The sequence below is a fragment of the Tamandua tetradactyla genome, chromosome 16, assembly GCF_023851605.1.
Source record: "Tamandua tetradactyla isolate mTamTet1 chromosome 16, mTamTet1.pri, whole genome shotgun sequence".
Lineage (NCBI taxonomy): Eukaryota > Metazoa > Chordata > Mammalia > Pilosa > Myrmecophagidae > Tamandua > Tamandua tetradactyla.
In genome coordinates, this window is record NC_135342.1 from 9,855,123 (window position 1) to 9,871,734 (window position 16,612).

General features: G+C 44.0%; 1 protein-coding gene across 8 annotated transcripts; it reads left to right on the top strand.

Moving 5' to 3' along the window:
* Positions 1–71: 71 nt before the first annotated feature.
* On the top strand, positions 72–13,193 carry LOC143658713 (beta-1,4-galactosyltransferase 3-like). Of its 8 annotated transcripts, none has more exons than XM_077130902.1 (8): positions 76–501; positions 3,170–3,261; positions 6,920–7,200; positions 8,652–8,887; positions 10,203–10,390; positions 11,694–11,791; positions 12,107–12,141; positions 12,225–13,190. In XM_077130902.1, the coding sequence occupies exons 3-8, from the start codon at positions 6,921–6,923 to the stop codon at positions 12,519–12,521; spliced, it is 1,134 nt and encodes a 377-aa protein (XP_076987017.1). In that variant the 5' UTR covers positions 76–501; positions 3,170–3,261; position 6,920; the 3' UTR covers positions 12,522–13,190. The 8 variants fall into 8 exon arrangements, with proteins under 8 accessions (XP_076987018.1, XP_076987015.1, XP_076987017.1 ...); XM_077130901.1 differs by having other exon boundaries at positions 3,174–3,261; positions 12,225–13,189; XM_077130903.1 differs by lacking the exon at positions 3,170–3,261 and having other exon boundaries at positions 72–501; positions 6,920–7,155; positions 12,225–13,193.
* The last annotated feature ends 3,419 nt before the right edge of the window (positions 13,194–16,612 follow it).

Genomic DNA, 16,612 nt, shown 5'->3' on the forward strand with positions numbered 1-16,612 from the left:
TGTAGTTCCCGGCGATCCCTGCGGCGACGTCGCGCGCCCCGCCTGTTGCCCCCAGAGTTCTCTAGGTCGGCGCGTCTTGTCACTCCTGCGCCTGTGCGCGAGCACGTGCACTTCCGCGCGGCTTATTCTAAAGAGGAAACGGTTTTGGTCAGCCCTTCTCCTTTTGGGGAGTGTGATAGGTTTTTGTGGTGCAGGAGAGAAACCTGCGGAGGGTGGGTGGTTGGATTGGCGTTGTGGAAGGGAGAGACGGTACGGATGTTGGACCGAGTCCAAGGTTGGACCCTTGACGTGAGGGGATGCGGGGTGCGCTGCTCGCGCCCCTTGCAGGAGTGGGCGTTTTGTGCGTGCCCACGACGGGGGCCTTGCGGCCCGGGGTTTCTGCGCAAGCGCGGAGCTCGTGTAAAGGCACCAGGCTCTTTTGACCGCGGTGGGCAGTTACTACTCAGGCGTGTACGCTCCCTGCCTGATGCACAGGAAGACAGAGCTCAGGATGGAGCGCAGGTGAGACCCGAGAAACAGGGTTCCACAGGCACAAGCCTCAAAATCAAGGAATGGATCTCTCTCCCGAGAGCCAGGCGGATCCCCACACCTTACAGCTCAAGCCCTTAACCTGCTTCCTATCTTACATATTTTGAGATCCTCTTGTTTCTGTCCTTGTGAGACCTTTGATAAGGAAAGACTGAGAGAGTGAAGGTGATGGGGGAAACACCTTGAGTATGTGAGTCTATGGTGAGGTTGAACTCTGAAACACTTGGGGCATATTCATTTCTTAACTTCCTGAGGCTTCTTGTGTGCCGGGCCCTAACATCTGGAACACAGGTGTGTCGGCCTGCGCTTGGAGATAGGGGTGATAAAGTTTAATGTGGAGTTGTCAGGGGCTCCAGGATCCCAGAAGGTACAAGCAGAGCCAGCCAGGACATGGGGATGGAGATAACAGCAGTTATGAGCAGTTAGCTTGTGCCAGACACTGCTTTGCACTTTGTACGCCTTCTCAGTTTTTCTCAGCTGTAAATAGGGGATAATAGCAGTACCTGCCTCTATAACTTGGAAAGTGTTTGGAACAGTGTTTGGCTAAAATTAGTGTTCAGTAAATGTATAATTTCATTTCATTTAGATGAGAGTTTCAGGAGCTCAGGCAATTTATAGAGAATCTAGGTCAGTGGTTCTCAAAACAGAGGTAGGATGGAATTTTGCCCTCCAGGGAACATTCGATAATGCCTGCAGACGTTTTTGACTGTCACAATGTGGGGGAGGGTTGATTCTGGCATCTGATAAGTATAGGCCAGAGATGACGCTAAACATCCAATTCATGGGGTGGTCCCCACCCCCTACGGTAGAGCGTTATATCCAGCCCAAAATAGCAGTAGTCCTGCAGTTGAAAAACCCTGGCCTAAGTGATAATTCTGTTGTTCTTTGGTTTTTCACCCCGAAACTATTGTATATAATAGTCAGTTTTTGTTGGCTTTAGTTCTCTGCTTTGGAAATTTCTTGAAATAAATACTATAAGCAGATCTGAACATCACTTGCATATTTTTTGGTGGAAAATTAGGTAAAAAGAAGGCTTACCTCAACTTGGCATCAGTAAAGAATATGCTGAAGCCGACTTGTGTGGATGATTCCCTGTTCCACTTGCTTAGTTAGGTGACCTTGAGTAAGTGGCTTAAACTCAGTACCTCAGTGTCCTCATCTGTTAAATGGGAGTGATAACAGCAGTTGTCGAGGGTAGTGAGTTAATATATGTAAAGCATGAAGACTAGTGGTTGGCCCACAGAAAGTGCTCTAAGGTGTGCTCTGGTTATTTAATGCCACCTACCTTGGAGCAATGATTGCAATATTGAAGTCAGGTTGTGGCGCAAGGCAAGTAATCAGGGCAGACCCTTCTAGTCCTTGGTGACCACATTCAACAGGAAGCCAGCACTGTTTGGGCAGAGGTTTCTCATGGGTACTTTGCAAGCATTTTATGTTTCATTTGTTGAGACATTAACTTAATATTCTGGGTTGCTATCAGGACTGTCTGGAGAGAGCATGTGATTGTCAAGCTTCTCATCAGTTATAGGGTAAAGATCAAGTCCCTCCACCTGGCGTTTGGGACCTGAGCCCTGCCAACTTTTCACCCTCGTCTGCCACCATTGAACTGCTGGCTGGCGGGTACCCAAATTTGCCAGCAAAAAATGTTTTTCTGCGAAGTGATTGCAGAATCAGTCCCCCTCTCCCTGGAAGTTTCCCACACCCTCTTCTGTTGATTTCAGTTTTTCATCCACATAATTTCTTGGACATGTTCCTCCAGGAAGCCTCCTAGACCTTTCTGTAGAGGGCTAACAGGCCTCTTCTGAACTCCCACAGACCCTGGTACCTTTTTGTCTGAGGTCCTGTCCCCTTGGGCTGCACACTCTAGGTCCGAGTGTCTTTCCTACACGTTGGGAGCTCTTTGAGAGAGAGATTGGGTTGAATTCTAATTCACATCCCCAGCATAACCGGGCAGAAGCCCTGGTACAGAGCAGTCAAGGTGTTCAACTCCTCTTCTTATGTGTTCCTAGTTTGCTTCTCCTTTTCTGTCTCTTACTGTTAACCTCTACCCCAATGAATACAAATCTCAGGTGCAGAAAGTACTGCCATGATTTTCCTGTGATGGTGATAGAAAGACTCTGCCCACTTCCTGGCTCAGACTCTGGGGCTCCCATATCCCAGTTTTGTAACTGTGGATTGATCACTTCTCCTATCTAGACCTCATTTCCTCACCTGTAAGTAAAGGTAATATTACAGCCCTTATAAGGTTAGAGCAGTGGTTCTCAATCCAGGGTGATTTTGCCATCACCACTACCCCCCTGGAGACATTTGGCAATGTCTGAAGACAGATTTGGTTGTCAGCTTTTGGAGATAGTATGGGTACTAGCTTCCAGTAGATAGAGGCCAGAAGTATTACCAAACCTTTTAAAACACACAGGCCAGTCCCCACTGACAAAGAATGATTTGGCCCCAAATGTCAGAAATGGGGAGACTGGAAAACCCTGGATTAGAGAATGAGAAGAGATAAAACTTGAGTGCTTATTTTTGCCCAGCATGCCCTTCCCCTTTTTTTGCATGGAAACTAAATGCCTACTTATCCTCGGGACCTACACAGCCTTTTCTTTGGCGAATCCTTCCCTAACCACTGTTTTCATCCCCCAAGACAGTGTGATCCAGGCAGTGGAAATAACTTCCTTGTCAAACTCACAGGGCTGGACTTAAAGTCAGGTTCTTGTCTTAGACCTGAGTGACTAGGTAAGTAGTTTCTCCCTGTCTTCTTGATGAAATCAAAGGGTGGCTTCAAGGATGAAATGGGCCAGCGCTGGGTAGGTGTTTGCTTCATGACGGAATTCCCTTTGTGGAATAAGTCAATAAAACCTAACAGTTCAGCATTATTTAGATTGGGTGAAATTGTTAGAAATAAGTTTATAAGATCTGGTGTGGAAAGAATTGGAACAAGCCAAATTGTTTTTATCAACAGGAAAAAGGTGTTATGTGTGGTTTACAAGAGACTTCTATCTGACACATAAGGGCGTAGAAAGTTTGAAAGTAAAAAGAAAATAACACAAAGAAATCTAAGTTTAGTTACATTAACCTAAGGATGATAAAACAATCCTAAACTTGGATACTTCTCACAACATAGCCTCCAAATAAATAAAGCTAAAATCAGTAGGATGACAAGAAATTGGCATATTTACAAGGACTGTGACATTTTAACAACAATTAATTAAGCAGACAAAGCATTGTAAAACTATGGAAAATTTTAATACTACTAACAAGCTTGAACTACAGCGGCCATAAATGGAAGCCTACACCCACTGACTAGGACTAGACAGTACACTTTTTTCCAGGCACACATGGAATGTTCTAGACGCGGCTTTCTACTGTGGCAGTCACTGGTCACATGTGGCTGTTGAGCATTAGAACTCTGGTTTGTCTGAGCCGAAATGTGCTGCAAGTCTAAAATGCACATCAGATTCAAAGACTTAATATGATATATATATATATATCATTGAATTTGTGTTGAAATTTTAATATTTTTTAAATGTTGGGCTAAATGAAATACTAAAATAATTGTACCTTGTTGATAATAGATATTGTAAATGTAATTACTGTTACAATTATAAATGTAAATATATACCTGTAAAAATGGCAAATTCTATATATATGTTACCACAGTTTTAAAAATGAGTTATGCTTGTTTACTTTTACCTCTTTAAAAATTTACAGTTACATGTATGGCATGCATTGTCTTTCTATTGGGCTGCACTCTTGTCCATAAACAAATGTCAGCAAATAGCAAAGTTGCCCTGCCCACCCCCACCCCCCTCCTCCAGGACAAGGGACCTTAAGCAGAAGCTTAATAAGTTTACTTCTGATCCAGTCTATGAATTTTCCCACTAACCTCTGTTTATAATTTAGGTAATGATATCAAATAAACTTTCACAAATCTTGAAAATAGCTAAGACACAATGGGTGTAGATGTTGGGGGAAGGGAAGTGTAGGCATATATTATTGTCATCTTAAAATATTATTGCTTGTGAAACCCCAAAACAGTGTTCGAAAAGCTTTGCACTGTCTCCCTCATCTCCAGCTTAAGTTAAATCTGAAACTTACGTAAAGTTTGGTTGTCATTACTAGGAAATAGAACACCTCTATTTTATAAGGTGACCTGAGAAGAGGATTCATTATTGATGGAGTACATATTTCATAACATGGCTCCATTAAATCAGCTTTAATTGCCTACAGCAATTCTAACGAATCATTTACATTTTTACTTGGATATTTTATCCAGTGTAACTTGAAAAATTTGATTGTCCCAGAAAACATTCCAGTTAATTTTTTTTAATTAGGTATTCTAGCCCATACTCCTTTGTTCTAAATATAGAACATGCTACCATGAGCCAAGGTTCACCATTAACTGAAATGTATAAATATAAATCCAGGAACCTACCTGAGAGTCTTCAGGTACTTGTGCACCTATCCCACCTTGAAAACCTCTGCTTCATTAGTAAAACCAATTCTGTATACCAGAAGACACTTAACTTCTTTTTTTTTCCCTTTTTTGTGAAAACATTAAAAAGCAATACATTTCAATGCATAGCGCAACATAAACTGTAGAGCAGATTTCAGAGTTTGGTATGGGTTACAATTCCACAATTTTAGGTTTTTACTTCTGGCTGCTGTACACTTAACTTCTTGGATGTCAGGATGTTTAGGGACTGAGAAAGGTCAGCTGCCAACGCAAAAGCATAATCTGATTTGCATCATGTGTTTTTTTAGCCTAACCAGCCAGAAAGATGTTTTCCTGAGGAAAAAGAAAAAAAGAATGTCATTCTTAAGAAGAAACGCATGTTTCTTACATTCTATTTTTTCTTTGGAAAGAGGCGTTTCTGGATGACGCTTGGGGCCAGACATTCTTTGTTGTGAGAGCTGTGCCGCACCCTGTAGGATGTTTAGCAGCGTCCCTGGATTTTACCCACTAGCTGACAGTAGCATCCCCTCCTCCAACTCATTCCCAGTCATAACAACCAAAACCATCTCCAGACATTGCCCAGTGTTCCCCATGGTTGAGAACCGCTGCCCCACAACAACCTTCTAAATGTGTAAGCCCGGTCACATCACTCCCCAATTTCCCCACCATTACCCAGAAGGTCCTTCACGATCCGGTCCTGGTTGCCACTCTGTCCTCGTTTATTCCCACCCTTTCTGCTATTTTGCCCCCTTCCCACTTCAGCCTTTACACTCACTGTTCCCTCAGCTCAAAATGCTTCTCCACTCTACTCTTTCCACAGCTGACTCCTAGTCCTCCAGGTCTCAGTTTAAATGCCATTTCCCCAAGCAGCCTAGCAGAAGCAGTCTCCCACCTTTACTCCACTGCCCATTTTATTCATAGGATTTTATTGCTTTCTGAAATTCTCTTGTTTACTTGTCTGTCTTCCCCATCAGAATATAGACTTCGTGGGTACAAGGATTCTTGTTGATTTTGTTCGTGACTGTGGGAATGACTCAGTGATGAGTCAGATCCAGGCCCTACCCTCAAGGGGCTCCCAGTCTGGTGGGGAAGAGAGACTGGACACATCATTCCAGCTCTGGTCACCAGAGCTGTGTCAGCAGAGATACCAGATACCAGGAGAACTCAGAGTGCCAGTGAAGACTAAAGGACTTAAAGAAAATTCCCTGGATGGGGAGCACTTGCAATGGTCCTCAAAAGATGCGTAGGAGTTTATCAGGTGGAGAAGAGAGTCTGTCCACCACCTACTCATTCATTCAGTTACTCATTCACTTATTCATCATCCATACCTTGGGACCTCCTGTTTACCAGACTTGGCAAGTTCTGAAGACTCAGATATAAATCGATCTTGGGCCCTGTCTGTGGTGAGCATCTAGTCTGATGGAGGAGCTTGCTGTGATACTCACAATCCAGGCTGATCAGATCATGGCAGAGGGAGATACAGGGGCTGTGGAAGCACACAGAGGCTATGTGGATCTTGGGGTAGGGGAATGTCCTAGCCCAGTTTTACAGGGAGAACCTAGCCTGGTCCTGAAACAATACTTAGATTGTGTCACGCCCTGAGCTGTGCACATTGCATGTCTTAGCACAACAACCCCGCTATTAGTCCCACTTTGCAGACAAGAACATTGAGGCTTAGGGAGGGTGTGAGCAGAGGTTTTGGAGGGGGCCAGGCTGGAAGAGATGAGGCTAGAGGCATGTACATGGCAGCTTCTTCACACATGTGGTGTGGCATTGAGTGGCCTCAGGACAGTCTCTCATCTTGTTCTCCATCCTGTGGAGTCTACAAAACCAATTGGAAGGGTGGATGCAGAAGACTGGAGCTGAGCCATATGGGGCTGTGGGCAAAAGTGAAGGCATTGCAGAATGGAAAGAATGATCCTCTGTTTCCTGTCCCAGAATGGCGCAGCAGAGGGAACTCCTGTTATTATTTCTGGGGGTGCAACTGCTGCTCATGGGGGCGTTACTCTTCCAAAACCACTGCCACCATGGCTTCACCTCCTTCTTGCACTTCCTAATACAAGACAGGCCAAAGGTGGGAGAAGAGCTGCCCTTTTTGGTCCAGATCTCCTCTCCAGGAGTCCCCTACCAGGATGTCTACACCAACCTCAGCCAGATCCACCCTGTGAACATTGGTGAGGAGGATCTGCTGAACTGCCCCATCGTCTCACCTTACCTCCGTAAGCCTGGGGCAGTCCCCCTGCCTCAGACTCTGGGAGCTGGTCAAGGCTTCCTGAGCAGGGTGGAATCTGGAGGCAGAAGGATGGGGATCTGGTGACTGAGGGTGATGGGGAGTGCGCTGGTTATCCATTGCTACTTTATAATGAATTTCCCCAATACTTACTGGCTTAAAACATTCATTCTCGAAATTGGTGTGGGTCAAGAATTTTGAGAAGGGTACAAGTTGGGGGGGCATGGGTAGTGGTCCAAGTTTTTCATACAGCTGCAATGAGACAGCTGGAGCTGAAATACAAGGAGTCTGAAGCTACTGAAAGCTGGCTAGCATCTCTCTCTTCATGTACTTTTCACTGCCTTTCCACGTAGTGTCTCTGTCAGGACTGGTTTGAGTTTCCTCACAGCATGGTGGCCCAGAGCAGTTAGGCTGCTTACCTGAAGGCTTCAGGAGCAAGTGTACAAGTAAATAGGGTGGAAGCGATGTGGCTTATATAACCTCAGAAGCCCTTTTAATGTCACTTCTGTCAAACTGCACTCATTGAAATAGTCATAAAAGCCCACTAAATTTTAAGGCATGGGGACATAAATCCACCTTTCAATAGGCATGTCAAAGTCATATTGTAAGAAGAGCATCTTGAATAAAAGATGCTGTTATGGCCATCTTTGGAAAAAATACTGCCTTCTGCAGAAAGAAAAGAGGCAAGGCTGGAAATACGTGAGTGGATGTTGGGACCCTCAACAAAAGGGGAACCAAAGAGGAAGATAGTCTGAGATGTACTGAGGGTGTGAGGCCTGGGAGGCACAAGGCTAGAGTTCAGGAGGTAGATCTAGGATGATTGGGGTCCATGAAAAGAAAAGCTAGAAGAGGTGATGAGCTTATTGAAAGAGAGAAATTAGGAAACATGGGGGCCAGTACCAGGCTCTAGGGATCATTTGTAATTAGAGGTAGGTGAGTAGGAGTTGGGGTTAGAGAGGAGTTAAAGGGAGGTGGAGGAAAAAACTAGGAAAGAAGGACATACTTCAGTCCATACTAGCCCTGTGTACTGGTGCATTCATTTCCTGAGGCTTCCATAGCAAAATATCACAAACAGGAGTCCAGAAGTCCAAAATCAAGGTGTCAGTAGGGTTGGTTCTAGAGGTTCTGAGGAAGAAACCACCCCATGTCTCTCTCCTAACTTTTAGAGTTTGCCATTAATCCTTGACATTCCATGGCTTATAGACCCATCACTCCAGTCTCTGCCTCCATCTTCACATGGCCTTCATTTAAGGATGCCACTCATTGTACTTAGAGCCTACCCTAATCTAGTATGATCTCATTTCAACAAAGACCCTATTTCCAAATAAGGGTACATTCTGAGGTTTCAACTAGAAACAAATTTTGGAAGGGACACTATTCAACCAGGTGTGAGGTTGCTAGATCAGGCCCCTGACCTTTCCTGGCTTCTGCCTCTCCTAGATGGCCCCTTGAAGGTGATGATGCCAGACAACCTGACAATGGAGAAGGTGATAAAGAAGAACCCACTGGTGAAGCTGGGGGGCGAATACTGGCCACCTGACTGCTGGACACAACATCACACAGCAATAGTAGTGCCCCACTATGGGCAAGCCCAGCACCTGCAGCACTTCCTCTTCCACTTGCATCCCTTCCTGCAGCGCCAGCAGCTGCACTATGACATCTATGTGGTTAACCAGGTACGGCAGGCATGGAGAAGGGCAGAAACAGGGCTGAGCAGGGCCCTGGAGAATTGAAGTCCATGACTCTCTGAGGTGAGAATGTTTGGATCAGGGAGTATCTGGGAAGCAGAATTTGAGTTAAGCACTTGAATTGAAAGAATTCAACCTGTGGTCAGAGGTTTGGTCTAGACTGGCCAAGTCTGGGATCAGCTGGAATGGCTACAGAGACCACAGTCCCAGCTGAGTCTAGGGCTCTCTCAGACCAGGGCTGGCCAGGTTTGCAGTAAAGTCAAAGAGTAAATTAAAGTATTGGGGTTGGGGTCAGTTAGCAGTCAGTTTGAATCCCAGCCTTTTATAGCTGTGTCATCTGGATGTGGGACCATTTATTCATCTCTCTATCCATTCATTCATTCAACACACTGTTACGTAGTATAACTTACATATAACCTTGGAGGATGTATCCTCTATGCCATAGTATTGTCATTCATGAGACAGGAATGATAATAGCACTTCTGTCATGGCTTGTGAAAAAGATTCATTGAGTTAATGTTAAGCAGTAGGGCTAGTGCCTGACACATAGTAGGCACTCAATGAGTGATAGTGAAGATGATAATGATGTTGACAGTTATGGTGATGATGATAATTTTGGTGGTGAACATGATGAAGACATTGATAGTGATCGTGATGGTGGTGATGATTATATTTGTGATGGTGATGACGATTTTGGCGTTGGAGATATTGATGGTGATGACGGTTTGGATGATAGTGGTAATATTGGTAATAGCCATGATGGAGGTGAGGCAATGATGTTGCTAGTGTTGAAGATGAATATGGTGATGGTGGTGATGATGCTGATGGTCATGATGGTGATGATGATGAAGAATATATTGATGATGAAGGAAGAGGAGAGAACCAAACTCGATGCTGGTCTCTAGACATCAGAGCCAGTTTCCGATCTGTAGGAGCAGAGACAGAGAGAGACAGGCAATCCCTGATGACCTCTAATTTCTGCTCCCTCATGCAGCCCCTTGAAGGTAATGGTCCTTGAGAACTTGAAGGTGATGATCCTTGAGAACCTGAGGAGGAAAAGCCCAGAGGAGGGAGCTACTGACTAGGATGAGAGTGGGATCCAAGAGTGGGATTCCCGAGGGAGGTAACCTATGAACTACATCTTCCTAGACTAGTATGAGTTTGCCAGCCCCATAGAGGGAATGAGAAGGAGTTCTGGGTGGGAATAATGGCACTTGAAAAAGTGAGGGGAACCGGCCTAGCAGGTTGGAGGACACCACTGCTCAGTGGTGAGAACAATGCTGAATGTCTCTGTCCGCCCCAGGTGAAAAACACTGCCTTCAACCGGGGCAGACTGCGCAACGTGGGGTTCTGGGAGGCCATGAAGGAGGAGTACTGGGACTGCATCTTCTTCCATGATGTGGACCTGCTCCCAGAGGATGATCGCAACCTCTACATCTGTGACACCTTCCCTGCGCATGTGTCTGTGGCCATTGACAAGTTCAACTACAAGTAGGCAGTGAGAGGGGACCACCTGTGGGAGATGGTTGACCAAGCCCTGCCCTTCCCTGGACCTCACCCCACCCATCTGTATTTGGTGGGATCAAGAGCCCCAGCCTGGATCACTGAGGCTGAGGCAGGGACAAGACAGTAGGACCTGGGAAATGTGAAGAGCTTTCTTCTTAGGTGAGGGTGCCAATTGGAGGTTGAGGAGCCAGAGGATGTGCTTAGTAAAGTGGTGGGCAGAGGGGGCTATGACAGAGGTCACATGAGATCAGAGATCAAAAGAAAGGGAATATATGAGAGGAGGGGCTAACTAGGAGGTCAAGAGTAGGGGAAAAGGGGCTTTCAATGGGGTCACATGAAGGGTTGTCAGATTATTCAGGGGACAAGATGTACCAAAGGTCAGGTGTCTTCATTTGCCAGTGCTGCTGTAACAAAATACCACAGATGAGTTGTCTTAAATAACAGAAATGTATAATCTCACAGTTCTGGGGGTTAGAAGTCTGAAATCAAGATGTCAGCAGGGTCATGCTTCTTCTTAAAGGAGAAAATCCATTCCACTCCTCTCCCCTGGCTTCTGATGGCAGCTGGCAAACCATGATGCTACCCGGTTTGTGGTGGCATAACTCAATCTCTGCCTCCGTCACATGGCCTTCTCACTCTGTCTTTACTGCATCCAAATTTCCTCTTATACAGCAGTCAGATAAGATGAGGGCCAACCCTAATCCAATTTGGCTTCATCTTAACTAATAGCATCCTCAAGTATCCTGTTTACAAATGTGTTCGTATGCACAGGACCAGAGATTAGGACTTGACCATATCTTTTGGGGGGACATAGTTGAATCCATAACAGTGGGGTGAGGTTCTGAATTTGTGGGGTTTTTTCTTGTTCCCTTAATTTTAAATTGGTTTATGAAGGTTACTGTATAAACACAGGTTTTAGAATGATTATTTGGATACTTAATTTAAATGTACCTATGGATAAGGTAACTAAGATACCCATTTTTTAAATTATTTTTTATCTTTTACTTTTAAGATATCCATTTTTGATGGTTCTAAGTGTATTGTTTATTTTTATTTAATAAAAATATTCCAAAAGAAAAAAAAAACAGTCGGGTGAGTGGTCAGCTCAGTGGTCAGAGGAAGGACTAGTCAGGGACCAGGCAAGAGCCTGGGTCAGGGGAGGGGCTCTCACAGGGGTGAGTGGAGAAGGGCAAATCTAGAAGTGGACCTTGGAGATCTTGGCCAGGAAAGGGCCAGGACCTCTGTTGCCTGCTATTCCTTCTCCTTCCACCTCTCTTGGCCTCCCTAGATTGCCCTACAAAGGCTACCTTGGAGGGGTGTTTGCCCTGCGCCCCATTCACTATCTGAGGATAAATGCCTTCCCCAGTACCTACTGGGACCAGGATGGTGAGGACAGTGACATTGCTGCCAGGTGGGGGGGCCCTGGGAGCCTAGCACGAGGGGCTGTAGGTCCTGCCCTAGTGTGGGGGAGTCATGTGCTGCCCTGTTCTGAGGGGATAAACAGGCCTTTTTGGTCCGAGAGGGACATGGGGCATCCTGTACTAAGGGAGACACAGCCATCCTGGTATGGGGGAGATGGACCTTCCTGGACTGAGGAACTGGTCCCACTGCCTTGTTCCCTCTCCCTGGAAGGGTGAAACTAATCGGGATGCTCCTCTCACGGCTCCATTACTCTTTGGCCACTACCGCACGCTCGAGCAGGGGCAGGGCTGTGGCCACCAGTGGAGTCTCTGGAGGTAAGTGAGGTTGGAGGTGGGGTGGCCAGTCCTGCATCCTCCCTGAGTCTCAGGATCCCACAAGTGCCCCTGTCCTTCCCCAGGCCTCACTTCCTGTCCCAGATCCGCCATACATGGCAGCACGATGGCATAAACTCACTGGACTACAGGCTTCTCTCCAAGGAACGGCCGCCCCTCTATACCACCCTCACCGTGGACATCAGCTTCCCTGCCCCAGGAGCCTCAAGGCCAAGCTGAGGGAGCATCTGGAGTCTAGAATGGAGCCCCCAAGACTAGGACTGCAGGAGAGCCCTCCCATCCATCCCACCGAGTCTCTTATTAAAGAAATGTTTGTTTTGCATGTTTTTTCTCCTCTGCCGTCCCTAATTCCCATCCATTAGTTTTCATTCATTCTTTCCCTCATTCACCCATTCATTCAACAGCTATGTCTAGGAGGTCCTCCTTCACAGATATCAATTAGTAAAAAGAAAAGGTCCCTTCAGCTTCAAGCAAATGCACATCAAATGGGGACAAAAATATTGTGATAAATAGTGTGTGGGAGGGAAGTTTTGATTAAAACTTCACTTTGAGTAATAGAATTAAAATTCTGAAAATATCTTTAGGATTTAATGAAATTCCATTTTCAGTGAATAGAGCAGCATTTTTGTAGCACTGCCAATGGCTAGCCATCATTCTAATGCCTTATGTACATTTATGCATGAATTTGCAAATGCATCCCCAAGGTGGGAACCATTACTTCCATTGTGCAACTGGGGAGAGTGATAGTTACTGTAGGTTTTCACAGATATTTTTTATCAGATGCGTGACAGTTGAATTTTGCTCCACAGCCTTGCCAACACTTGGTATACTTAGTTTATTTCATGGGTGTGTAATGGAATCTTGTGAGTGTAATGTGATTTGCATTTCCCTGATGATTAATTATGTCATTCATTTATATTTGCTGAAGTGTCTGTTCAAATCCTCCTATTTTTTTTTTATATTGGGCTGTTACTGGGTTGTAAAAAGTATTTGCATATTATAGACACAATTCCTTGAGAGGCAATATATATTACAATTATTTTTCTCCCAGTTTGACTTGCCTTTCATTTAACAGTGTCTTTAGAAGAGCAGAAGTTTTCATTTTGATTACTAAATGCTAGAAGCATTTGTGTGAAGTTGTCATTAGCTTTTCCTTAAGGCAGCCAAAACTCTCTGTGAGTCTTCATACATTATGGTAAGTAAAAGTCAAGAACAAAGAAAAGCAATTATGGTTTTTACAAGCTTGAGCAAAGTTCTTCAAAATGGGATTAGAGCAATGCTAGCCAATTAAATGGAATTCTTCTAGACCATCATCTATAAAGAATTTACCAACCACAAAACAACAGATGATAATTTACAATGATTTTAAGAATCCCCAATTCTTCATTTTAAATCCATGCCAAGGACTTCATGCTGACCTACTTCAAGCCAATCTACTGTCCAAACAACTTAATCACTGGTCAAAATGTTCTCAGCAAGATTTTTGCAACTAAAGTCTCCAAGACCACCTTACCTCTGTCTTTTCCAAAAATCAGAGGGAAGAAAATAAGCCAACCAAAAGCAAAAAACAAATTCTATAAAAAAATATATAGCATTGAATAGGCCATTCTATACCCAGAAGTTGAAATGCTTATCACCTTTATTTGTTGCTATGAGTAGGTGCTCCCCTACTGACCAGAAACAACCCTTTTCTTTCATACATCTCCTTTTGAGCAAACTCATGCCAAGACTAGTGAAAAGATTCTTCATCATTCTGAGATACAGGTGTTAAACACACAAACACACGAATTAATGGTTGTGACCTGAATCATAAAAATTGGGTGCTAAGAAAATGTCCTGAAGTTTGCCACATTTTAGTTGTAGATCTTTTTTCAATGGATTCAATATTAGATTTCTAAGAAAGTAATTCTCATTCATTTGTTTTCTGATATCACATTTTTATTGGTGGAGTGGTAGATGAACTGGAAAATTGCACTTGGCCTAAAGACAAACCCTGGATGAGTCCATGGGAGTGAGATTCTTGTCTAAACATCGTCTGTCCAGAGTTTACGTGGAAAATGGCTGAGTGCTTTGGCTGTATGAAAGGGGTCACTGACAGGTTCCAATCAGTAGGTGAGATCTCCTCTATTCTTGCTTCTGGAGGGAATATCCAAGCTGCCTACTGACAAAATTGGAGAAATTCCCAATTCCCAATGTTATGAGGTTATAGTTATTCTCATTCAAGTTTGAGAAATTCAACAATGCTACAGCAGATCGTAAATATACATTACAGTTTGACAAATATATACTTTTCTTTGAAAAAATTATTCAATTTCTGCTTCTAGGAATCTCTTCTATAGAGAAAATCAGAAATCACACTTTTTTTTACACAAATCACATTTGTTCTTGAAATCAGTCATAGAATGTTACGCTGAGGAAATAGGCAGATATCTCCAATCATAGCATGATATATCATTTTGTTGGTTGTGCTTAATAAAGTGATAAAGAAATGTTAATAATACAGATTAAACTTAAAGGTGGTTCATGTCTGTAGTCATGACATTATTAATAGCCATAAAATTGAAGAAATTTTCTTCCAGTATTTGAAGCCTATTATCTGATTGGACAATTTTTTTTTTTTCTTTTACATGGGCAGGCACCAGAAATCAAACCTGGGTCCTCTGGCATGGTAGGCAAGCATTCTTGCCTGCTGAGCCACCGTGGCCCGCCCTGGCCAAAGATTTTGACCTGGTCATTTACTCAAAGGAATAAAGTTCCAAGAAATATCTTTATTGTTTCAATTTAATCTTACTCCTTAATATAAGTGAAAATATCAACCAACACTGATATCAGATCTGCGCTTGTTCATCAGTTGTAACCACAGATTAGCTAAGGATACAAGAGTTCAGCAACAATCAACTGAAGTATTCTGTGAGAATTGATTGGCTACGTGGAATTTACAATAAATAGTGTAAGGACCCAAGGCCCAGCCCTGCCACCTCCTCCATTTTGAGAGCAAGTCACACAGCTGCCTATACAACTGGGACAGGCATTAAAAGCCAAAGAATGTAAATCTCCCCTCGTCTAAAAATCAAATGTCATAGGACTCTGTTGAACTTTATAAGTGGCCCTCTTGGCACACCTCACCCTCCCTTGGTTTTGGGAGACGTGCAGACTTCCATTTCGCAACCGCCACCATTGGAAAGAAGAATTCCCGTCTGTAAGTCCCTAATTAAAACTCATGGCTAATCTGTCGCATGTTCTTTGGCTTTGGGGGTTGAGCCTGGCTGAAACAAAAAGTATTGCATATTTTATCATAATTTAGAAAGTGTGTACTACACGTACTTTATACCAGAAAAATCTATAATGAATAAGGCCATCCTCAGGAAACCACACCACCGCCCCAATTCCTTGTCTCTTCTGAGTAAAGATAAGATTGGTCTTCAGGGGTGGGGGCTAGACTCTAAGGAGAGAAGAGGAAGGAAGAGGTTGTTCTACTGTGGTTTTCCTTACCTATCCCCACACCAGCTGTTATCTACCAACATACATTCAGGGCTATTCTTTGGACATCAATTTCCCAGTACTTCTGGTCTGTCCCCGACATTGGCTAAGTGTGGCTCTGCCAACTTGCAGATAATCACAGTAAGAATTGGCATGTACGGAGATAGTGAATGCCAAGCTGATATGGGTGGGGCATCGACATTATTTTCTATAGTTTTGAACAGTCAGAGCCCAAAACATTCAGAGATACTGGTCAGAATCCCCAATGTGGAAAGTGGAGGACTTCGTTCTCAGTGGGGGTTCCCTTGCATCCTTACCTTTAGGTCCAGGAATCATTACTTGTCATAGCAGTCCTAAACTTTTCCCTATACTCTCATCCTAGAAATTATAGGTCCACTGTCACTAGTAGGATGAATTCTGTCATTCAGTGTATTCCTTGTGAAGAGGGATCATGAATTGTGATTATTTTCTCTACCCCTGATGAGAATTTCTGGGGCAGGTCCAAAGCTGCTCAATTTCTGTTGAATGGATGGACAGTTGATACGTAGGCACAGATAGAAGAGGCAGATGGAGGTATTTCAGTTGATTTAGGATTATGTTAAACTTTGTCTGCATAGCAACAAATTTGGCCTCTGAAAAGAGTTCTGGCTTTTGTCCTTGTTCCTGGGGAGAATCTCTAAAAACATTTGGGATGTCCCATGATAGGAATGTCTTTTGTTATTCATGGTTGGCCCTAGACCACACCTGGCAGTTTATGCCAAGGAGATGACTAGGTAGGGTCAGTCATACTAGTAGTCTTGGAGTGAGGGAGAGGGGTGATGGCCTCACCAAAAAAGACCAATGATGTGATTACAAGATTGAGGCTCTGAGCCACATCATATAAGCATGCCCTCCCAGGATGGGGAGAGGGGTTGGGGATTGAGTTCAACCACATGGACACTGCTTCTGTTGATCATAACCACATAATATTTTA

What these genes read in the sequence shown, in the direction of transcription:
- LOC143658713 (XM_077130900.1), top strand. Translation starts at nt 467, where the DNA reads ATGCACAGGAAGACAGAGCTCAGGATGGAGCGCAG. An exon ending in GAGCTCAGGATGGAGCGCAG is followed by an intron (nt 502 to 6,919) that starts GTGAGACCCGAG and finishes TTCCTGTCCCAG; the next exon opens with AATGGCGCAGCAGAGGGAAC. An exon ending in CATCGTCTCACCTTACCTCC is followed by an intron (nt 7,201 to 8,651) that starts GTAAGCCTGGGG and finishes TGCCTCTCCTAG; the next exon opens with ATGGCCCCTTGAAGGTGATG.